This window comes from Thermobia domestica, chromosome 12, assembly GCF_964235325.1.
Source record: "Thermobia domestica chromosome 12, izTheDome1.hap1.1, whole genome shotgun sequence".
In the NCBI taxonomy this organism is placed as follows: Eukaryota; Metazoa; Arthropoda; class Insecta; order Zygentoma; family Lepismatidae; genus Thermobia; species Thermobia domestica.
The window spans coordinates 149,051,147-149,076,259 of NC_137465.1; the positions used below are offsets into that span (position 1 = coordinate 149,051,147).

Genomic DNA, 25,113 nt, shown 5'->3' on the forward strand with positions numbered 1-25,113 from the left:
ATTATCTCTTCCAAACGTGGCCTCGTCAGCGAACAGTACTGATGCCTGAAACAGCATGAGTAGTGGTCTTTTGAGTGAACCACTGACAGAATGCTTTACGTGGTTGGAAATCCTCTTCTGTCAGTTCTTGTACCCTTTGCAGGTGGAATGGGTACAAGGCATTTCCATGTAATGTACGTCACACAGTTATGTGACTAGCATGCATTTCACTGCTAAGTTCCCTCGTACTCGTACCTCATTGTCCATAGCTTCTAATACACGTTTGTCCATAAAATGTGTTCGTACACGAGAGGGTCGACCAGCATCTACGTGAGCAGATAATACTGTCCCTGTTTCACACACACACACCGTTAAATTGCTGCAAACACCCTGTATGATGGTTGGTGTCTGTTAGGAAAACGCTCCTGATAGAGTCGTGCTGCTTCACTCCCATTTACATCTGCACGATCGTACATGAATGGCATGTCGGCCTGTTCGCGGTTAGCATAACTCACTATGTTTTAGTCGAGTACTGCCGTTTGTCTTATTATACACTCACAACACAAAGACCGCACTCCTGTACTGTAGCATATTGAACAAAGCGTCACCTGTGTGTGTGAATCGAGCAACTACGTATTGAACACCAACGCCACCTCTAGACTTTCTAGACCGCCATATCTAAGCTTATTGGCTTTCGATATCTACCACTTCGATCTTACTGTTTCCGCGCTTTCTGCCAATACACCTAATATGCTATATAATTATATGACCATTTTTGCTTATCCCAGTGTCAGGAATCACATCCTGACGTTTGTTACATTAATTAAACTACACTATATATATTCACAACTGACTGTTGTGATGTTTGAGAATATTTATTTCTATGTGCATATTAGTAAATACGAAAAGTTTGGATTGAGTTATTGACTGCTTACGTTGCAACACCAAATGAAAAAAAAAAAAAATGTTTCAAAATATGTTATATGTTCGTGAACTTATGCTTTAGCATTACAAAATGAAAATGAAATGAAATCTTTAAGTTTTACGTCCCACGGTTATGCCGGTTAGGCTAAAGGAGACGGTGATGATGAGTGATGAATGAAATGGTGGAATGAAGAAAGTGGGAGGAAACGGGAGAACCCCGAGAAAACCCACGCACACGGTGTTTGTCCACCACTTTAGCATTACATGGAACAAGTCCTCTAATTAAGTGATGTTTCATTGCTTCAGTGACTCTCTCTTAAAATATGATAGTACATTAAATTTAATTCTTTGAAAATGGAAATTTCATTCTTTTACGTTCCTAGTAATCTTACATGAAATGTTACAATTTATAAAGTACATTACTTCAGGTTTCTCAAAATTGCAGAATGGTATTATAGATTAACCTGAATATATTTTTCTCAGCATCTCTTTCGAGATTCTATTAAAGAAAATGTGTAGAATAATTATTGTTGTAAATATTTATACCCAACGTGATACTACGTCCTTTACTTGTTGCCAGATACACGGGAAGTTGCAGAATATCTAATACAAAGGATCGAATTTAGGACTCAAAATAAAGGAAACTACAGATGAAAACTATATATATTTTGTAACTTTTAGCTGAAGAGTAATGTGTGACGAGAGTATCCCTAATGCTATTCAGAAAATAAAAATTATTCTCAACGATATATCAAAAAGATTAAAGATTAGATTCTGTTAGCGTTAAATCATATATGCTTAGTGTATTTAAGAATCATCAGATTGTAGTACTTGTGCTTAAACAGTAGTAGGTACCTTTGGTCCTGAAAAATGTTGCATCCAGTGGACTGAAAAATTGGTAGCTTCTAGTACTAATACTAGTTTTTAAAATTGTATAAGATCAAGTTAACACTCTCGAATATGATGTTCTTTTTAATGTGTTCATTGAGAAGTTCTAATAGAGATGTATGAGTCTGAAATCGGCTGATGCCGTCTAAAACTAGAGTTCCATCTGCCACTCATTGGCGATTTTACCATACGATTGGAGGTAGTCTGAGCTTCCAAGAGTCAAGTCACTTCTCGTTGCATGAGTTGCAATCCTAGTGATTAGAGTCGTAGGAATTCCGGCTTTTTACCAGTTGAGCAGAGTATTACTGACATAGTAACAGAAATCATAACAGTAAAGTACGAAATAAGAAAGTATCAGAGCGAGTCAGGTCTTTTCTTGAACTTCAATCGACTGTTTGTCCAAATGAAAATTTCGTTGGCGTCTTTGCTGTTTCCAGGAAATTCCTATGACTGGTCTGTCTTCGAAGGTTGAGAAATTTCAAATTTAGATCTTTCTGTATATCTATGTGATTTGTACTGTGATATTTGATTAGCTGACACTGGGATTACTCAGTCTCGTAGCCTTGGTTACAGTTCACAGTACAAATGTTTCAGTAAAACCTAGAAACTACCTAAGGTGCAAAATGAGTTTCCGATGAGAATCGATCGTGAGATCGGAAGCTGATTTTATTATTTTTATGTAGTATGTATGTATGTATGTATGTATGTATGTATGTATGTATGTATGTATGTATGTATGTATGTATGTATGTATGTATGTATGTATGTATGTATGTATGTATGTATGTACATTCTCCAACATCAAGCTTTTTATGTTACTTTTTTAAATTCTCAGAACAACATTTAAAAATACAAGATGTCCAAGAATCTGGCCTAGGACCTTTCTTTGTCTGCTTAATACTTAATATGTAAAGAAATAAATCGTTAAAGAATGGATGCCATTGTTAGGGAGACTCTTATAATATGCTTCTATCGTAGCTGCTTTCCTGATTAATTGGCTTCCTCTTCACGGAAAAGCTTTAGAAAATTTTCAGCCACGATGACACTTCTAATTTTTATTTATGTCGGTTTAATTTTCAAGAATTCAGAAAGAAATAAACATGTATATTGATTTCTTCAGATTTTCAGTTAGTAGCAGATTAACCAGAATATATATATATATATAAAATGTAACACATGTTGTTTGTTCATCTTTAAGAATTTATTCTTTTTGTTCACACTTAACCTTTAGATATGCTGTAATATTTTATGAACACTACACCATATTAGATTATATTATTAAAATGAAATGTGTCTTTCTAGATTTCCTCAATTTTTCAATAAAAATTATAATTTTCAGTTTTCATTATCTTTTCATTTCCTGTGCTAATGATGATTATTCTGTCACAAATAAATCAAAAATTGATATTTTGAGGTTTAGCCAAATTATTGGAATGTTTGAATTCCTTAATGAATCTTCGGTTTCTTTTATAATTTCTTTCCTTACCAGGTTACATTGATAAATTTGTAAATGTAATACTTTATAGACCATATGCAGACCGTATGCAGCCCTGGGTTAATTGACTATACACCAAACATTAAGTGTAAATGCTACTTTCTCCAATGATGTATCCAGGAGCAGATATTGATTTTATGACGACACGATGATTTAATTTAATCTTTATGAGGGTAGGATGATTAAATTAAGATTAATGTAATTATGAGAATGGGATGATTAATTGGGTCGTTAATTTTATCTTTATCTCACATCTGATGTCTGTGTGCAGTATAAAATCTAGCAATTGGGAATCGGAGATCTAACTGACATATGGTTAGAATTATAGTTTGGGACCAGCGTTCATAGATAGCATCAGTTCTAAGAATCCATGTGCTTTTCGCCAAAAGCGTTCATAATAATGCTTCATTTGTTGTGACCAGATATATTTGGATTGCAATGGTCATTGCTTCGAACAATTCTATGTGTTTAGCACTGTCAAATGAGGCGTTATACAAGTACTCTTTGAATTCTTTGAGTTTAACGTTCTACGTTATGCCCTTTAGTTTAAAGGAGACGATGATTAAAGCAAGTGAATGATGATGGAAAATTGGGGAATAAGAAAGTGGGAAGAGACGAAAGTACTCCTAGAAAACTCTCAGACACGATGTTTGTCCACCACGAACTTAGTTGACCGAGGATCGAACCGGGAACCACACACACCCCAGGTAAGCGCTCTACCACTGAGCTACCGTGTTCTCCTTCGTTATACAAGTAGTTACTCTGTACTCGTATTTTTTACTATCATTATGATTTATGATTTATTATTATGATTTATGATTTATTACTATGATTCATGATTATTCTTGAAGGAGTTACTGGAGAGAATTTTTAGAAACCCTAAAATGTATAATTTTTAAGTAATTTTAAATATATTGAAAGTTGTAACTTAAGAGTCTTTAAAAAATTAATACTTTAAATCAATTTTATGTTCAAATTGTTAATTATTTGTTCTTGTTTCATACAAGTTATTATTTTTTTTTACATGTATTTTATTTTTTTTTCTTCTTTGTATTTTTCTTTTCTTTTCTTTCTTTGTGTTAGTGTCTGTACTCATAACTTTAATTCTTTACATCAACCTCCCTTTCAAATGAAAACTCAACCTCTTATCTTTAAAATCACTCTTTTGCTTCATCTTGCTTTATTCTGTATCAACATTAGTCGTCTAGTAACCGTCGCTACGTTCCTGGTGAGTCTTTTTTCCTTCTCTTCAACTACTACGCTACCTGTGCTGTGTGATGTTCGCTTTCGCGTCCTTGAGTGTAATCTATCCTTACAATGAAGAAAAACATGTGTTTTTCACTATTCAGCATTTTTTTCGCTTCTCATTTAATTTCTGTTTTATTTTCTATATCGTTTCTGATTCATTTACATTCCTTTCAAAGAGTATTATGTGTAAACAGCTAAAAGTAATCTACTTACTGTTGTTATCGTGATTTTATTTCCTCTATTATTGTCTAAAGGTCTTTCTCCTGCAAGATTATCATATTTTTTTTTTTTTTTTTCATTTTATTATTGCAATGCCACAATTCAAACATCTCAGTTCTTTTATTTTTCACTCTGTTTACATTATCCCTGGTTAGCTGAAATCAGTGACGTTGATAGAATTTGAGATACTTTGTATGTATATGTGTGTTGCTGTAAATGCAAATATTAAGCAACTTGATCTTCAGTTCGGGAACAAACATTCGGAAATTCGATGAAGCAACACATATACCAAAAAAAATCGCAATTGATTTCTCCGAAGTCACTCAGCTCAATTTTGCTGACTTCGGATGCAATTTAGTAAATATAGGGGTCATGAAAAAAAAAAGTTTGGTGCAGAAAGTTTAATAGTTTTGAATTGAAGCATATAGAACTTCATGTCAACTAGAAAATATCGTCATTGAAATAATACCTAGAACCTCCGTAATAGGCTTTACGTTGAATAACTTCTACACTTCATAACTCTTGGAATAGTTATCGGTCCATCTTCGGAACAAAACTGATTTCAAAAATGCTGCAGTGAAAAGGAGTATGAGGGTGACACATAAAACTGTAGAATATTGAATCTTGATTCGTGTAGATTGGATAAAACATGGCTTCACTGATTCATTAACTTCTGTAACAGGAAAGAAGAAGAAAATAAACAGCACTATTAACGTAGCAAGATACGTAAAGCCGGGAACCTAGAGAAAATGACGACCCTATAAGTACAACAGTTTTGAAAACTTTTAATACGTTTTCACTCTTTGATATACTTTGAATTATGGACAATCTTAAGTTATTTTTTTTAATAATACGTGTCAAACGGGACATATTTGGCGCCAAATTAACAATTAATTTGGTACAATTTAGTTTGATTAAATTTAGACTTTAGTATAGGTAGCTTGAACTAATTTTCGTGTCATCATGACTATATCTTGCGATCTAACTAATGCATTAGAATAAGATACGCATAACCATCACAGTAAATAATTGGTAAAGTGTATTAACTGCTGAAGTCTTGACAATTTTGTAATATTATATCGTTTGGATTTTCACTGTGGTAATAGTTTCAATCATTTTTTTTTTTTTTTCGAGTCAGAGCAGTTGCGAAAACTAGGGAACATAAAAGTTTATTTCGGGATCTCTCTCTCTTAAAAATAAATAAATAAATTAGAGTGATTCACCACTTACAAGGAAAACGTCAAGCATCAGAGCTACAACGTGTTATTTATCTTACAGAAGCACCATTATAAAATTGGATCCCTTCCTAGGTGAAAACCGAGCATAAATAATAATTGTACTAGAGTACAATACGACGTTAAGATTACTACTTTCTACTCTACATACTAACGATAAATAAATAATAAAATGAATACACAATAGTGCTAGCGACAACCTGATTGCTTCCTTGAAATCTATTTAATACCCAGGTTTATATTTTACATCTATCAAATATTGGATACCAAATTGCTGTAAACGTCATTAGAATCTTTACGTATATTGAACACTATCTACTTAATTGAATGTGATACGCAGTTTACCGAAATAAAATCTTTTTGAAATTCATTTAATTTTTCAATTCTTTATAACTTAGCTCCCATGTATTCGAAATTCTTCACATCATGATCATAGTTGTCGATATTAAGGTCTTGGGATGTGCATTGCTCCATATGTCTCACTTGCTGCATTGTTGTAGAGGCCTCCAAAATTGGAATGTTTGTGATATTGTAGTGCCCTTTGTTTCTAATACTGAATAATAAATGTGGTATTGTAAGTTTTCGTTTAACATGCCATTTGAAATATGTAACTAGGTATGCATTAATTACAAATTTGGAGCGAAGCAATTGTCCTTTATTGATTATTCATATGACTTTTTTAGTGCATCAATTGTTTCCATGAACGAACACGACATACAAATAGTTGAATTTAGCATATCAGTGAAAAGCATAATGTCTTTGAAAAATTGTGTTCGCAGAACAAAACGAAAAGGTCTTCGCCCTATTTCTAATGTACTGAAAATTCTATTTTCCATTGTTTATACTGAGAATTCGAGCACCAAATGCTTTTCCAATGTTAAGTCTATGGGCAACCCGTTTTTCAGTGATTATTCCTCAATAGTATGTCCGATCTGGACATGCGACTCCTTACGACACTCAGCGCGCGTTCTCTAATCACCATACAAAATTTGGTGAAGAATTACTCAGGCATGTCGGAGATCAAGTTTTTCGGTGATTATTCCTCAATAGTATGTCCAATAATCTGACGTAGTGATATTTGTAAAAAATACAAAGTTGCATTGGGTTAGCAACACTGTTAACCTGGCAACATTTGCACCGTACAAAATTTCAGCGTTTTTAACCTTTTAGTTTAAAAGTTACAGAGACGTTTCAAGTTAAATGGTCCACTCTCCGAACTTTGAGAAACGAACCCTTATATAAAATCATGAAAATTTGTTGTTAGACCAACATGGGTGTACAAATGCATGTGTATGTGTGGGTGAATTTAAGAGTGGGTGATTTTAAGCGAGGAATTGATCTCGGTCCCAATCGGTAAGTAGACATCCTAAGAGCAACGCTACGAGAAATAAAAACAAAAAAAAAAAAAAAATCTGTAAATGATCTGTAAATACACACAAACTAAAATAAAAGAATATAACTAGTATAAGTCGAAGTATAATCATCAAGAGAAAAGATATGTAAAAAAAAAAATAAATAAATAAAGGCACTAGTTTTATCTTTATATCTAGCGGTATGCACCACGTACGCCAATTTCTTCTTAATGTCAATTGTATTTTAATCTTCCATTGTTACCATCCGAATATCATAAATCTAGTATATTTATTTCAAGGTTTTAGTTTCTTTCTATTCGTTTCCATGTATGAGTGGGCGATATGCTGGTTGATGCTGTCTCAGATTCTCCATGTAAAGACGGCTGCCAACGAGCTTCAGTTTCCGCTGAGGGGTAGCAGTGTAGGCGTGATTCCTTCTTTTAAATTTTCATTTGTTACGATTACCGGTTCGAGAAATTTCATCAAAGAAAGAGTAGAACGTGAATGGTGGGCCTCCACTCCACTCACAGACTGTTGACGAACGTAGGTGGAAAGTGCGGTATGAGACTAAAGTGGTTCTCATAGTAACAGAGGCGACTCCACAAAATTCAATAAGCTGTAAAAGGTGAAATGGAAGAGGTGGGAGATTATTAAGTATCTCAACCACTTAAAGGAGGAAAAAAAAAACAATCGAAATGGAAGCACGTTTTACGTGATTTAATTTCTTGAATGGACTGGTCACTACTGCAACTTAAAATAACCATTAAACCTTTCCATCGGATCTTTTTTTTTAGAAAGATTTGGCATAAGGAAATAACCTTTAAAATTGAAACTTCTTTTGATTTTTTTCTTCTAGCAAATATAGGAATAAAGAATGATCTTCATTTAAAAAAATTCAAATTTCGAGAATTTTGTTGAATGTATTTGTGTGCAGTGTTTCTTCCAGGCATACTTTTCGCCGCTCTGAATTGATAAACCAGCTCTTAAGCTATTAAATTGCCATTTCATGATTCTCTTGTGCAGAACACGTCCTTTACTAAATAGTGTCCCAGTGCAGCCCCCTCTCATTTAGATATCCCTCTCCCTTCCCGGATAAAAATTTCTGGAAGAAATCCCTGTTGCTGTTACAATTCATGTATATCGGGGACAGTGGCTCAGTGGTAGAGCACTTACCTCTGGTGCATGGGGTCTCTGGTTTGATCCCGAGTAAGCTTGTGGCGGACAACATTGTGCTCGTGGGTTTTCTTGGATACTCCCGTTTTCTCTCACTTTCTCATTCCACCGATTCTTCCATCATCATTCACTTGCTTTAATCACCGTCTCCCTTAGCCTCAAGGGCATAATGGTGATACGTTAAACTCAAAGATTTTATTTCATTCATAACTCCTGCATATCGTAAAAGCATTTTTTAAAGTTTAGCGTCCATTTTCAACATCGGAGCTATATGAAACGTGGTAGTTTATAACACAATTTAAGATGTGATCCAAACCACTGTAATGTGTTCAATGGTCTATCATCGGGAATCGAACCCGGGACACATCCACCAAAGGCTCGCGTGCTATCCACTAGAATAGTCATTTCAACTGGTCTATGTATGACGTAGAAGCATGCTTTTATAGCAGTGAGAACCACATCAAGCGAAAGAAAGGAGGGATGAGATGGGAGAATGGAATAAGCAAATGTTGGATGTGTGTGGATAGTCATCGATCCACGAATAGTATGCCTAGCAAGTGTTATTATTTTGTGCAGGCTTGTATATAAAACATTACATACCCCTAAATCATATTTTGTTATTTTGATCAGTTGATGTATTTAATAATCCCTGCGTTCCAATAGAGTAAGTTGGTTATTTCATCAGATTCATAGATTTCATCAGCTATGCAAGTCATACGACATTTAAATGTTGAAAAAGCAAGCGTTGTTATTTCGATGAATTTGAACTCTTCAATATCCCTAAATGCCAAAAAGATAATAAAACTTGGATATCCGAAGTCCTGTAAACACATATCTGTTCGATATGTCCTTCGCACATATTTGTATGTGCGAAGTCCTGTAAACACATCGTTCAAAAGATCTGGAACATTTTAATTCAGAATTTTCTTCTGAAATCTCAAGTCCTTCCTTATCTTTTTCCCTCCTCTTCAAATAACCTTAACCTATCTATACCTCATATCCCATACATATAAGTGAATTTTGAATTCTATTTTTCGCACTAGATAGCTAGAGGAATTATCTCGGCCGAATTCGTTAATAGAGTCAATCCATTAATATATTAACGGATAACAGCGACTTTAACAGGGGTGGCTTTAGGATTTTAATTCTGAGTAGGCCTGCTCCCCCGCTTATGAATATAAATACACATTTAATTGATTAATGACGGTAGTAAATTATTTTTACAGTAGTGGTTGATGCTATTTGTTATATAATTATTTACCATTAATATAAATAGTGAAAAATATATTTAGACTTTATTGTATTTTTTAGCATTTATATGTTTTTCAAAATTTTTGGGTAGGTCAGTGCCTACCCGACCTACCCGCTAAAGCCGCCATTGAACTTTAACGGTGGCAATCTATAGAGCATATCCCATATATGTAAGCGAATTGAATTCTCCTTTTCTCAATAGATAGCTAAAGTGATAATCTCGATCGAATTCGTTAATGTAGTCAATCTGTTCACATCTTAACGAGTAACGATGGCTATCTATATTCCATACTTGGAAATATTTCGCGTGATCCTCTCTACTGTCTTTACTAGAGTTCATTATAATTGTTAATATTAAATATGATTCACACGTGAATGAAAACGTTGCAATTTTCTATTAGTGCTTTTGCTTGTGGTTCCGTGTATTTGGATTTCATTCCTGGTGGAAATAGATTCATTTCTCGTATAGCCTCGAGGCTGGCAAAATTGAGGACTGTATAAACGAGACAAGAGCACACTCAATATTGATATCAATTTAATTGAGCTGGTCGATCATTACAGGCAGAAAAATATAATTTCTTCATTTTTTCATTTTCAAAGTGCAGTGGAGCCAAAGTTAACGAACCTCTCGGTTTGCGAACAAACCGGATTACAAACAAGTTTTACGAACAGTTTTTCCCTCTGCTTACGAACAATATTTCGGATTACGAATTGATAGACATACCTGTACTCATAACTCCGTACGCCTGGTATTGCTTTTATGGGGCCGCGGTGGCTCAGTGGTAGAGCGTTCACCTCTGGTGCTTGGGGTCCCTGGTTCGATCCAAGCCCCCGCCAAATGAACTTTGTGGCGTACTGCAACCCAGGGGCCCGCCGGAAAAGTACTTTCTCACATGTACGTACTTCCCTTTCTCCCGATAATAAAAGGAGTCGGAGTGTCACTCGGATCAAGTATGCTGAAAAGTCTTAAAATGCAGATTTAAAACTTTTTTTTAAGGCGGTAATTTCTCCCCTGACACTGATTGATCTGATGATATGTTCAATCCTCCATTCTTCTCTTGCAACTATACAATCATTTGCACAAGTTCGGTTACTTCGTATCTCTCCCTAAAATATCAATATCGCACTTGTGCTATAAACTTTTCATAGGCACCCCTGGTGCATATACAAATACACATATGAAGCGTCAGAAGTAATTTATACTCATGATTTATACAAATGAAACAGTTCTCCATTATACTGTATTAACAGCACAATCGTAGCTACGGGGGTGGGCGGGGAAATCCCGTCACCCCAGGCACTGATAGCAAGAGGGTGCGGAACGAGCAAGAAGAAAGAAAAAGTGATGGAAATAAATAAACGACGCGTCGCCCCCGAAAAAGTATTGGCACCCTATTAAATCAATATTGTTGTGGGATTGCAAAGGAATAGATTTGTTTTTAAAAACATTCTTCCTCGCGTCGCTCGCAACCAAAACGTTTCAATAAGTGACAACAAGCTTTTACTTATTACTTAAAGAAAGTTATTATATATGATTTGTTAGTGACGATGTGATATAGAAGGTCGCAAGCTGCTGTTTGCGCGAGAATATTAAAAATAAAGGTAAACAAGAGGAATCATAACATTTTCGAACTTGAAGCAGCTGTAGAATAGGGGCTAAAGGGGTCAGAACTTAAACTAACGAATTTCGTCATTTTCAAAGACTCATCACTACCAGTGATCTTTTTTTATTCCATTGACATAAAATGCTTCCAATTTGAAGGAATTTATTGGGATGAGTTTACCATCAACTACTTGTATTGCCATATTTTTTTATTTATTTATTTTTTTTAAATTTTTTTTTGTGCATACGTATCAAGTTGTGTGATATGTTTATTTATCTACATATATACAATCATACACACACGTTATATTCTCTCTGTCTCTCTCTCTCTCTCTCTGTATATATATATATATATATATATATATATAGTAATCCCGTATGGTGTAAAACTTTTGATCCACTTTGTATATGAAGATGATATATTAAAATTTAAATATACCGTGGACCTTTGGGTTTGTATGTGTTAGTGTATTTTCAATATGTTAATGAATAAAGTAGCTTTAAATTCATTAAGAAATTAAGTATCTACTATAATAAATCAAACATATGTAGTAGCCAAACTACATTTCAATTTCAAAGAGAAACATTAAACATATTCTTCATCTCCATCGATCAATATTGAGAAATTCGCAAAGAAAGTTCTTTTCGAATTTCTGTTACATTTCTTCACAAAATATTTTTTTTTACCGCAAAAGAATCGAAATTAAAATGCTATTTGTGTGGTCACATACAGAATAAAGTTCCAAAAGGTTACAATTATTACTGCAAATTAATGCTGGCGCCCATTTCGAACATTTTAAAAGTACATAGTTTCTTTAAAAAAAAAAAAAAAAAAAAAAAAAAAAAAAACTTGGTGAGGTGAGTGTAAGGAAGGAAAGCACCGAATTCTACTTCGTTCCGGGCGTTGAAATCTCTAACTACGGCTCTGATTGACAGCGAGCAAGATGGCTCCAAAAACTTTAAAAATTACTGAAAACATTTTCACCATAAAAGTTTTAAAAACATGACATGAGTCACTCCTACATAATTCATGGACCCTTTTGAACATGTTGAGAGAGGACCCATCATAAATGTTTTGGTGGGGGTCCCTTGTATTTCCCGCTTCAGGGCCCCCAATGGTCTTATTTCGACCCTGTGTATTTTCTATACGGAAAACAACGGTGCTGTAAAATATAAATTATTATTTAATTTCAAGTTATGACATCATTAGAGATTTCAATTTAGCTTAATACTTCAATATTAGCAAAAGTATAAAGCAGTGTGGGAAATCAAGAACCTTTCAAGTGTTGAATTACGAAAAATGTGAAAGGCTGTTTTCGCAACATCATGGACTGGCAACGCTGGTCTGGGATTAACTGACTAATTGCCGGTACTCGACGTGTTATCGTCCTTCGTTTCCTTACTCCCGTATGCGAGGAGTGCGTGACGTGTGTCTTTTTGTTCATATACCGTTACTTACGATACAAGGCGGAGGGCCCACTAAAAAAAATTCACCGTCCAGGGCCTACCGGGAAATTTCCCGGTTTCCCGCCTGACCAGTATGGCCCTGCTTTTTGGCGTTTGTCTTAAAAGTTATGTCACAGTGCTGTGTTCAAAACTCTTTTTTTTTTTGTGTGTGTGTGTGATTTTAGCCTTCATAGTGTTTTGTTTAATTTAGTGTTACTTATTTGTCTTTGAAAGAGATAACGCTATTTTTATTTTATATTCTTCATAATGAAAAAAACACTTAAAATGTAAATCATCATAATAATAATACGCAGAGTACCATGTCTCTGTGGTTAGAACTTATTAATTGTATTTAGATTAATTTCAATGGGAAAACAATCTCGGTTCAGGAACACTTCAGTTTATGAGTAGTATTTCGGAGCAGAATAAATCTGTGACCCAAAGGTCCACGGTATATTTAAATGTTAATATATCATCTTCATATACAAAGTGGATCAAAAGTTTTACACCATACGGGATTACTATATTTGTTCTATGTGACTGCACTATTGTCGAAATATGCGTGTGTTGGCGTTGACTCATATCGCATACAAGTATGCAGATAACCAATTCTGCCGAAAAACAGCACTACACTCCGAGACAATTGGTTTACGCATGTGTTCTTTGTTTCTGATTCATACAGTGTATAATTTGGCTTCCAATTTGCCCCACATTGTAAAATTCATTAGATACAAATCCGGGGATCAGGAAGTCCATTCCAAAGTTCCACTATAACAAGAAAAAAGAAAACACGTGTCAATTAGTCATTAAGAAAAGAAACACATGTCAAAACTAAACTGTTGTAATATGTCTGAAACGAAACTTCTGGCCTATTCTGTATATTCTGTTATCAGTAGAATCGAGAAGTTTTCATGTAAGACTGATGGAACTATAAATCAATAGAAATAACAAATTTGTTCCTTTGATACGTTCACGAACGTTTATGAAAATGACATCTTTCAGTTTTATGTCCAACAGTTATGTCGGCTAGGCTAAGGAGACGGTGATGATGAGAAATAAATGAAATGGTGGAATGAGTAAAGTGGAAGGAAATGAGAACCCCGAGAAAACCCACGCACACATTGTTTGTCCACCACAAAGTCTACTTGGCGCGAGCTGGAATCGAACCAGATACCCCACGCACCAAAGGTGAACGCTTTACCACTCAGCCACTGCGCCAACGAACGTTTATGAAATATATCTATCTTCATATTTATCCTAAAAGCAAAATAATTGTTTATTATACACAAAATAAGAAAATCACATTTGTCTTTAATTTCAGCAGTTACAAAAAAATCCTGTCTTTATTATGCATTAAAAAAAAAAGAAAAAAGTCTGCTCCCATGTCTTTTGGGGTGGAATTTCCACCACTCTTACAAATGAATAAGATATTTATATTCTGTGCATTAAAAGGTCCCCACGTAGCAAATGTCGTGTCTTTATGTGTAGCGGTTCAGAAGAAACATGTAATAATAATAGAGACGTTCCAGGTAGTAAAAGGGCAAATACAACAAAGGCTTATTCTGGGAAAAATGCACCTTAAACTTGTTTCATAAAGGCGAACTCAACAATATGTTACTCTATTAATTAGTTATTATTAGATATTGTTGTGAGAATTCTATTATTATTTTGGGTAAATAAAAAAAATGCAATGTTGAGTTCGTCCTTACTACTCGGAAGTCTTCTTCCACACATCTTTAGACGTGAATCATAACCGTCACAAAGTCAGGCCAATATCGTGTTTTTATATCCAATGCTTCAGAAGTTTTTTCCTGCATCTCCCCTCCCCTATCGATTTTCCCACTTTTTTAGAATGATTTTTTAAAATTTATGTAAATAAAGGTGATATTTGTTTACTATGTATCAAAAAGCACCAATCTGCCCAGTTTCGTACATACTCGTTCCTTCAAGAAAAATCCTTCCTTCCTTCCCTTGCAATCGCAATATTGAATTCCTGTTAATTAACTGTAATATTTTCTATAAGCACAAGCTTTGCTTTGTATATGTATACTTAAACAAAAACGAACTATTTGCTGACATCAGATACTCTGAAGGTTCTGATGAAACCAAAGTGTTAGTTGGCGAAACTGTAACACGTGTGTACTTTTTTTATGTGAAGTAAATGCAGAGAAAACTAAATACATGGAAGTGCGTCGGAACCGTAATACGGCAAATTATGGATGCGTTAAAATATTAAATAATACTTTTGATAAAGTGGATAGTTTCAAATATCTAGGATCAATATTAACAGAGGAAAATCATATTCACGGAGAAATTAAATGTCAACTAAAAGCAGGGAATTCATGTTACTATTCGGTTCAAAATCTCTTGTCGTCGCGAATTCTGTCGAGGAATTTGAAGCTTAAAATATACAAAACGATAATCATGTCTGTTGTTTTGTATGGCTGCGAAACATGGTCACTTACTCTAAGGGAAGAACATAGACTGAAAGTATCTGAGAACAAGATCCTGAGACGAATATTCGGACCCAAGAGGAACGGGAATGGGGAATGACGGAAACTTCATAACGAGGAACTACATAATTTATACGGTTTACCCAACATTGTTAGGGTCGTCAAGTCTAGGAGGCTTAGGTGGGCGGGTCATGTAGCTAGAATGGAAGAAAGTAGAAACGCTTTCAAAGTCTTGACTGGAAGACCAATCGGAAAACGACTATTAGGAAGACCTAGGCGCAGATGGGAGGACAATATAAAGATGGATCTCGCAGAGATTGGAATACAAAGTAGAAACTGGATGCAGTTAGCTAAGGATAGAAGTCAGTGGAGAGCTTGTGTGAACGCGACATTGAACCTCCGCGTTCCATAGGCCATAGAGTTAGTTAGTTAGTTAGTTATATATTGTTTTGCTCATCAAATACTTTGTTTCTGTTAATTAAGGATTTATTTCGTTTTATGTGTATCAAAAAGCTTTCATATACAATCTCAGTACCTTATTTTGAACAATTTTTAAACGCAACAGGCAATCTAATAACAACTTTTTTGGCCCCCCCCCCCCCCGCTCTTTGCGCCTTTAGTGAAATTCATTAAGTCAAAGCGGTAGTAGTGTCATATAACTCGCCGAAAGAAGAGTATTTCTCAAGGGAGAGAGAAATGGTTGAATGGTTTCGGATAATACTCCAGAATAAACACACAATTCACAAACGGACTCTGTAATATACTAGCAGATATTGTATTTATTGATGTTAGGACGCACTTTTTTCTTTTGAGAGTAAGTTCAAGAATAGAATGCGTCTTATATGCCGATAGGGAGATTTTGATTATTTCAATTCAATAAATATTCCGGAATCTGTGTTCCTTTTTCCAATACGCTGTGAAACAGCATTTCAACTACTGTATGTACAGTTAAGTGACTCAGTACATGTACTTTGGGTACAATCGCTTTATTTATTATTGCATAGCATGTATGCTTTTCACTGAACGCACATGCGCTATAGACATACTCAGATGCGCGTGCGATTCTACATTTAGTTAAGCAGTGTAACTCCACATATGTTTCTTGCTAAAATATCACATTATATTTGAAATAAATAAATAAAATAAAATAAAATCTTTGTTAAATGCAGTGAAAATATATTTTTTCTTTCCAAATTCAATACAGGAAACAAGATGCGTCTTATTTGAGCTCATATACAATGTATGTAGGTTGCAAAGAATAAAAGTGAAAATGAAATTAGATATTCTAAGTAGCCTTGTACGATTATGGTCAGTAGGCTAATGAAACTAAATGACGATAGAATAATTTGGGAAATGGAGAAATCGACAAGAAAAAATATATCTAAAAAAATATATGAACCAACTTCAAAAATGCACTAAAAGGCAGAAAATAACAAAAACATTAGAAAACAGACAATAACAATACCTTAATAAAGCACTTAAAAGCAAAAAACAATTTGTTACTATTATATATAAACATTTTTGGAAATCGTGTCAAGCTGAATGAATTATTGCCTAATATAAAATTATTTCGATGATAATTTTATCAGACATTAATGTGTTTGGTTTAGTATGACTTCAAAAATATTTTTATAGATAATTAATAATAAATTATTTTATACTTTTAAGCTCTTTATTATTATTATTATCGTCTACTTTATAGCACTTCTAATTATTTTCTGCCTTTTAGTGCACTTTTTAAAGTCGGTTCACATTTAAAAAAAAAAATCTTTTTAGTGCGTTTTTGAAGTCAAATATTTTTCTTTTAAGTTTTTTTTAAAACTATTTTCTACCCCATAGTTTAGTTTCATTCTTAAACTAAAGGTAAGACTAATTTCCTACAAAATGGGCCTCCCTACAAACCATCTTATTTAATATATTTTTATAAAGGTATAAGGAAATCATTATTATTCTTAATAGTTTTATCTTAATTTAATTGATATATATTCTGCGTGAAGAAATGCGAAGTAATAATGATCAAATTCATTTATTATTATTATTATTATTATTATTATTATTATTATTATTATTATTATTATTATTATTATTATTATTATTATTATTATTATTATTATAAGAACTTTCCTTGGGAATAAATCATTATATTGGAGAAAATCGCATCAATTTAAGAAGTAGTCTAAATTGCAGTTAGTCTTTTGCGAATGAGATGGTGTTAGTGTCAAAAATCGCTGGATAAATGAATCGCAGCGGATCCGGCTCAACATCATTTGACAGTTAACACTTGAGGCTAGTAACTGTGCAAAAAAAAGTTTAGAATTTTCAGAGTCACACGTAAGTTATTGCGCTGTGGAGATGAATGAACTTTCTGCAAAATAGCTCTGTATTTTACAATTTTAGTTCGATAAAGATGCAAATGATACGCAAGCCCGTGAAGAAATTTGTGGTGTTTGTTAGCAACATACACCATCAAAAGCAACAGACGAAAAAGTATTTCACCCGCTTTTGTTCTAAAAATATCAATATCCAAAGTGCTCCTCGCAGTGAGCGACCAATCACAGCAAAAGTGGATGATATTCTGGCAGAAGTTGAGTGTAACCAGTCATGATATCAACAATGGCATACGCATCCATCACCAAACAGTTTAAACCATTTGGAGAAAGCGGAATACAAAGATATTTTTCAACCCCTTGGTTATATGCAATCACTTACATTGTTGAATTTCTGGTTGCAGCATTTTAAAATATTTTTTTCTCAGGCGTTGCAGGAAATATTTGATTTTTTAAAAATAATTAATTAACTAATACTTTTTTCAAATATTTTATATGCTTAAACATTCGTCTGGAATAGGTTATCCCAACAGTGGAAACCGCATCGAAATATGCCCAACAGTTCTCAATATAATCGCGAACAACCGTACAAACATGCATGAAAATGAAAATTTCTTTTTTTAAAAAGTCGGTTGAAAACATATTTGTAAATAAATGGAAAGAAAATAAGTTCTATGCTGTACATGGTTTCGTATTGAATCAAATTTTACAGAAGATCATCATCATCCATATATCAAGTCATCATGCCTAAATTTTTTAAATGCACTTTTCAATAATATGAATATTTTAATCCATGTACAATCGGCCTTCTCCTAACCTACAGCCTGCTTACTGTCAGTATCTTTGTTTCCCTCTATTCAGTTTCATGCTATATAACCAGAGCTGAGAGTGGCCTTCATCTCAAGAAGTGTCGCTTCAAGTAGGTCTCTGCTCTCTGTCAGCACAGCTATATCGTCAACAAAACAATCGTATCTATCTGCTATTCATGTAACATCATTCCACGTATTCCTTTGTTTCTTTCTCATCATATCCAGTATCCCTTGTATGTAGTCATTGAAAAGTTCAGGAGAGAGTGACAAACTTGTCTCACTCCTTGTCTGATACTAACCTCCTCTTGATTGTCACCACGCCTTATAACTGGCTAATCTTGTTTGTACAAATTCTATACTATTCTAACGTTCGTATTTTACTCGTGTTTCTTTCAGGCATTTGTTACATACTGACGAATTATTGTTCTAATGCTGCACACCCACGTACAATTGAACAGTAATTTGACACTGACAGGAAGGAAGAAAAACTGTTGTCAACTATTATACGAATATATGTTGTAGTTCTTAAAACATTTTCTATTTTTTCTTTAGTAAATTGATTTGTTGAACATTCTGTATTTATAGTTATATTTAAAGTAAACTCCTGCGCTCCCTCATGGCTATGTGTTTAGCGTACGTGCCTTTGACATAGAAGACTCGGGTTTGATTCCCAGTGTGAACTTCTATAATTAAAATCCCACGTTAAGCTGTGGATGTAGGTCCAAGTCTCATGTTGCCTTGGTGCAGAAAGAGACCTTAAACTCCAAATCAATCAACTAATAAACTAAATAAACTTCTACTGTTTTTCTTCTTCCAATTTTAATCTCATAACCTTTAATTAATAAAATATTTAAATTCATTAAGTTTAGATAAACATTCACTTCAGGTTGACGTATCTTACCTATGTACGTTCACCAATAATGCTTTTTTTTTCCTACTGTTGTATCAATAAAAATGTAAAGGTAGTTAGGGTAAGTGGGAACACATTTTGCAACGTTCAACTTTCTACTACTGTACCAGTAATAGCTTCCGGATTATCAAACTGTAAGTATGGTCATATTAACTTTGGATTGTACACTTGATAAGCAGGGGGTCCATTTTGAAGCAATGTAAAAGCTTGTTCCGCAATAAAATGTTTATTAAAAACCAGTTACTGTCAGGACTTGCCCCGTTTTTTGAGGTAAGTGGGGACAACCCTGTTATTCTCATATGTTAACACGGGCAATAAAGACTGGAAAGTGGAAACAGAGTACCTGTTTTCTACTGCTGATAGGTCCAAGTTTCATATTTCTGCTGCAGTTCTAACCAGAGATACTACATTTCGAAAATGGTGCTGTGGCAAATGTATTTAAAAACAAGTAATATCAATATTTTAAAAATATGTTTTATTTGGTTCAGAAAACTCTGATATTAAAAATATTTGCTTGACATCATTTACTTATCTCATAAGCATTGAAATAATGAAAAATATGTGATTACAGTTTGCCCTGAGACGGAATAATAATAATAATAATAATAATAATAATAATAATAATAATAATAATAATAATAATAATAATAATAATAATAATAATAATAATAATAATAATATAAAAGAGCTCCTGATGGGGTACGTCTCTGGACTATGATAACCAAATACTGAATATTAACAAATCTACTGGTACCTAACAGTTCTAAAAATGGGCAAATAAGAATAAATGTAGGCTACACCCTGAAACCCATGTAGATTCATATGACTCTGAATTAAAAAGTGATGGCTATTACTGAGTATTGTAAGGCATCTAATACAAATCTACTTATAGTTTATAGAATACAAATAGGGTCTACACAAAACATTGATTGTATGAACTGGATTTATAGTCTACAGTTTTACTTTAAAGAAACGATGGTGTTTATCAATAGAAGTTAGACGATAGAAGTATTAACTACAATAGAAGTCTTAATTACGAAACGCATCACACTGTCAAACTTAACAGGGCCATAGAAAATAGCCCTTTTGTGTACAGTATCTACATCTTCTCGAAATGGAAATCGAAATTGCATACCAATTCTTCCAAGGTACTTCATTCCATACACATTTTTGCTGACTTTCTCTGTTAATGTACCAACATTTCACGTAATCAGCTGCATAATACTCATTTTCTTCCACTTGCTCTAAACCAGGCATTGTACTGTCTTCGTCATTTTCGACGTATTATCGGAAATACTGTACCTGCATCTGTGTTCGTGTCCCTACTTCACTACAAGTATAAATGTTGTGTCCCCACTTACCCCACTGTAAAAAAAATGTGGGGTAAGTAGGGACACCTCAATTATACATATAGTGACAAACACAACATAGTACAATCAATTTTTATAAGTACATTATCATCTCTTCTTAACTGTACAATGGTTACCCCAGATGCTTCTGTGACAATTATTTCAGGATAGCCGAACGCTTCAAGATCTACGAAAGTTGATCGCATGCTAAAACATGGACTCATTTTTGGCATAGGGGTATTCTTTTATACTCTTCATATTAGTTAAAACCACTCTACCAGACGAATGGTACTACGTCCACTCTCTTCAAATTTGGATAAACTGTTTTCATATTTTTTTTATCAGATTTTAGAAAACGCACATGTCCCCACTTACCCCTGTCCCCACTTATCCCAACTACCCGTAAGTAAATAATTGTTTATGTAGGTTTTCACTTGAATATATTCTAATCTTGAAGTTGAATATCTAACTGTTCTCTTTAGTTTTATTTATCATCTAATGCATTTCTAAAGTTAGTATGTTGTCAACTTAACCAAGGTTGTTAATGATAACGGAACCGATAGGAGTAAATGAATTACACTGTGTGTCCCGGAACCGGAACAAATTTTCCCGAAAGAATTCCGGACACGGTACGAAAGATATGTTCTAATAAAACAATTTCGAACTCTGTATTGGAGAAAGTTGATTCCGACAAGGAACCAAAATTGATTTCTGAGCAAATTGGCTCTGATTCTGGAACCGAAACGATATTAAAGTGAAAGCGAAATTACAGAGAGAAGAGAAATAAGTTTTTTTTTTTTTTAAATGTAAATATTTCCTGGATTTGTCATATTGCAGTTGCTCAATATCGCTTGCAGCTTGGAACGATATTCAGCTAAAGATGTTTTTTTTTTTTTTTAATTCACAGCCACCCAAAGAAAAAGTTCTACTTAACGGACCCAAACGTACGGATTGAATGTATTTTGTTACACTGAATATAAATTTCGAACCCCTGGACGATTGACCGTACTAATTTCTTTTATGGGCGAAACACTTGAGCAATTTTGGATAGGGAAGATACATGTAACACAGCCATACAAAAAAAAAAAAAAAAAAAGTTCTGTGCAGCGGACCCAGGGAATGGATTCGATGTATTTTGTTACACAGAATGCAAATTTCGAAACCCTAGGACGATTGAATATGTTGATTTTGTTTTATGGGCGAAATCGTGTCTCCTTCCTATCCAAAATCGCTCAAATTTTTCGCCCATAAAAAATTGACAATATCAATCGTCCTGGGGTTTCGAAAGTTGGATTTTGTATAACAAAATACATCGAATCCATATCCTGGGGTCCGGTGCACGGAACTTTTATTTTATTGTTTTATTTATTGATTTATTATTTATTTATTTATTTATTTATTTATTTATTTATTTATTTATTTATTTATTTATTTATTTTGTGCGTATGGCTGTGTTATTATGTCAACATGTATTTCAGTTCTTTTCTGGAAACACACCGAATTATGGTTTTCGGTTCTGTGAACACAACCTAGTTGAAATATATTTCATTTAACTTCCCGAAACACACTCACACACAAATCTGTTCCTTTACTATTAACAACCCTGAACTTAACTAAAAATTATTAGTAGAAAAGCAAATATCTTGTTTTCTTTTCAGTGTAACGGTAAAAGTGGCGTATGTCCAGATCACCGTCTTGGTGGAAGAAATGATGCTGTACTAGTGAAGGGTTATGAAATTAATGGAATCAGAACTATTGTCTACAAACGACCTCTACAAACCAATGAAGGCATTAACGACAAAGCTATCCCAGAGGATGGTGAAGTGAATGTTATTGCTGCTATTGGTCCTCTGAATAACAGGAAAGAAGCTAATGCTCACAACGCACAAGATAAAACTTCTGGTAAGTTTATGGTGATGTTAACAGATAAGAAAAGGGATTTCACTAAAATCTTTTTCAATTCAAATTTAACAAATTTCAAAAAGTAGAAGTCAATGATACTTCCAGAAAATTGTACTTGAAAGGACTAACTTATAATACGAGATTCCACTAATTTCTAATTGAGCGGCTTGGAGAAAGACAATGGTAAGTGACTAGCTTTTGAGTAAACTGGAAAAGGAAGTTCAACATTTGCATGCGATGTAATGACACATAACAAACAAGCTTCCCCTGCCATTTACAGATACACTTTCGAAATTAAACTACCTACATACTATTCTGTGATTCGATGCCAACCTTTTCCACCTAATAACTATATTTCAACGAAAGTGGCGCTTATCATTGTCTTCCCTCGACTTGCTCAATTATTAGACTTTCAAATTATGCTATACATTAATACCGGAAGTCCTATAGAACAGCTTTGTCCCCGTCTGTCGACAACTGTCAGAGCAAAAACGATAAGAGATATCGAGACATGTTCTTTTGCAATCGATTCAGCGTTCCAAGAATATGTTCCATTTCCTCCATTAACTCCTTATTCAAAGCGGAAGAGGTTCAAATTAGTCATTTCCAGTTTCAACGTTTATCGACATAGAGCGGAAACGGTAACAAATGGCGAGAAGTGGTTTTGTGCAAACGATTCAGTGTCTCAACGCAACGTATTATGACTATCCCAAACACTCTATCAAAACTGGAAGTAATTCGAATGTAATATTACTCCCAGTTTCAATACTGATTTGCACAGAGGGAGAACGGTAATAGATATCGAGATGTGGTTTTCTGCAATTAATTTATTATCCCAAAATTAGGTTCCAACTATTTCATTAACTCTCTATTCAAATTGGAAGTGGTTCAAATTAGCCATTTCCGATTTCAGCACTTATCGCCATAGAGCAAAAATGCTAATAGAAATCGGCAAACAGTTTTCTCCAAACGATTCAGGGTCAAGGGAACATACCATCACTACTTTAGCAAACCGAAATTGTTGAAATTTACTACTACTTCCGGTTTCAGTACTGATTTCTATAGAGCAAAAACGGTAAGATATATCAAGATGCAGTTTTCTTGCAGTCAATTCAGTTCCCTAAGAGTAGGTTCTATAACATTCTACCAATACCAGAAGTGGTTGAAATTTAATACTACATCCTGTTTCAATGCTGATTCCCATAGATCGAAAACATAAGAGATATCGAGATGGGGTTTTTGGCAATTGATTCACCTTCTCAAGAATAGGTTCTGCCTTCTCCATTAACCCTCTATTCAAATTAACCATTTCCGGTTTCAGCGTTTATCTCCATAGAACAAAAATGGTAATAGATAGCTGCAAGCGGTCTTCTGCAGTCAAATCGATGTCTAAATATAGCATATCGTCACAACCTACAACACTGTACCAAAACAGAAAGTGGTTGAAATATATTGCTACTTCCGGCTTAATTCTGAATTTCATAGAACAAAAATGTTCAGAAATATGAGACACAGTTTTTCTAATTGATTCAGCGTCCCAAGAATGGGTTTCAGTTCATATTAACCATTTCGTGTTTCAATACTTATTGCCAAAGAACGAAAATGGTATTAGATGGCGACGAACGGTTTTTTGAAAAGGATTCAGTTTATCAAGGCAGCATATCTTCATAATCTGGAACACCAGCAAAACCGGAAGCGGTTGAAATTTATCATTACTTTCGGTTTCAATACAGATTTCCGTAGGGCAAAAACGGTAAGAGATATCGAGATTAAGTTTGTTTCAATCGATTCAGCTTCTCAAGAATAGGTTCCATCTTCTCTCTTAACCACCTATTCAAACTGTAAATGACTCAAAATTAATGATTTCCGGTTTCAACTTTTATCGCTATAGAACAAAAACAGTAAGGTATAACGAGTAATGGTTTTTTGAAATGAATTCAGCTTCCGAGGAACAAGCTCTATGTTTGATCTTATTCATCTATAATCTTATTAATCTATTAGTTATAGATGTACTACTGAATTGAACATTGAATTCCTATAGTTTGAAAGTTCACTACAGTTTCACACTGTCAAACAAAACTCGCTTGTCAATAACTATGATTAAGAGTTTCACGGAAAGATTTTATAGGAGAAAAAGTGTTGAAATAAGGTGAAAAATGGTTTTAAAAAGTTGCTATTTTCCTCAAGTATATTAATAACTGCTCTTTTCTCTAGTTAAAAATTTAATAGATACATCATAGGTCTCTAACATAATACATTATACACATGATTAAATATATATATATATATATATATATATATATATATATATATATATATATATATATATATAGAGAGAGAGAGAGAGAGAGAGAGAGAGAGTATACTCATATATACACAAGGGGTTTCAGATACAACATCGAATGCTTGTAAATCACAAATGGCTGGAGATAACAGGAGGAAACAAAAACTGAGATAGAAAAATATCAAAGGGTACATTTAATGAAGTGTTCTGCTTGTCCTACAAGGCTCTCTACTCGGAAATTTTAAGTGACAAGATATTTCATCTGG

General features: G+C 34.0%; 1 protein-coding gene across 3 annotated transcripts in view; it reads left to right on the plus strand.

Moving 5' to 3' along the window:
• LOC145666729 (protein Skeletor, isoforms B/C) overlaps nt 1-25,113 on the plus strand; it is a 463,368-nt gene that overhangs the window by 409,619 nt on the left and 28,636 nt on the right. For all 3 annotated transcript variants that reach the window (XM_081734256.1, XM_081734257.1, XM_081734258.1), the window contains one exon: nt 22,320-22,563. In XM_081734256.1, the coding sequence (XP_081590382.1) occupies nt 22,320-22,563 (244 nt within the window). The remainder of the gene's footprint in view (nt 1-22,319; nt 22,564-25,113) is intronic.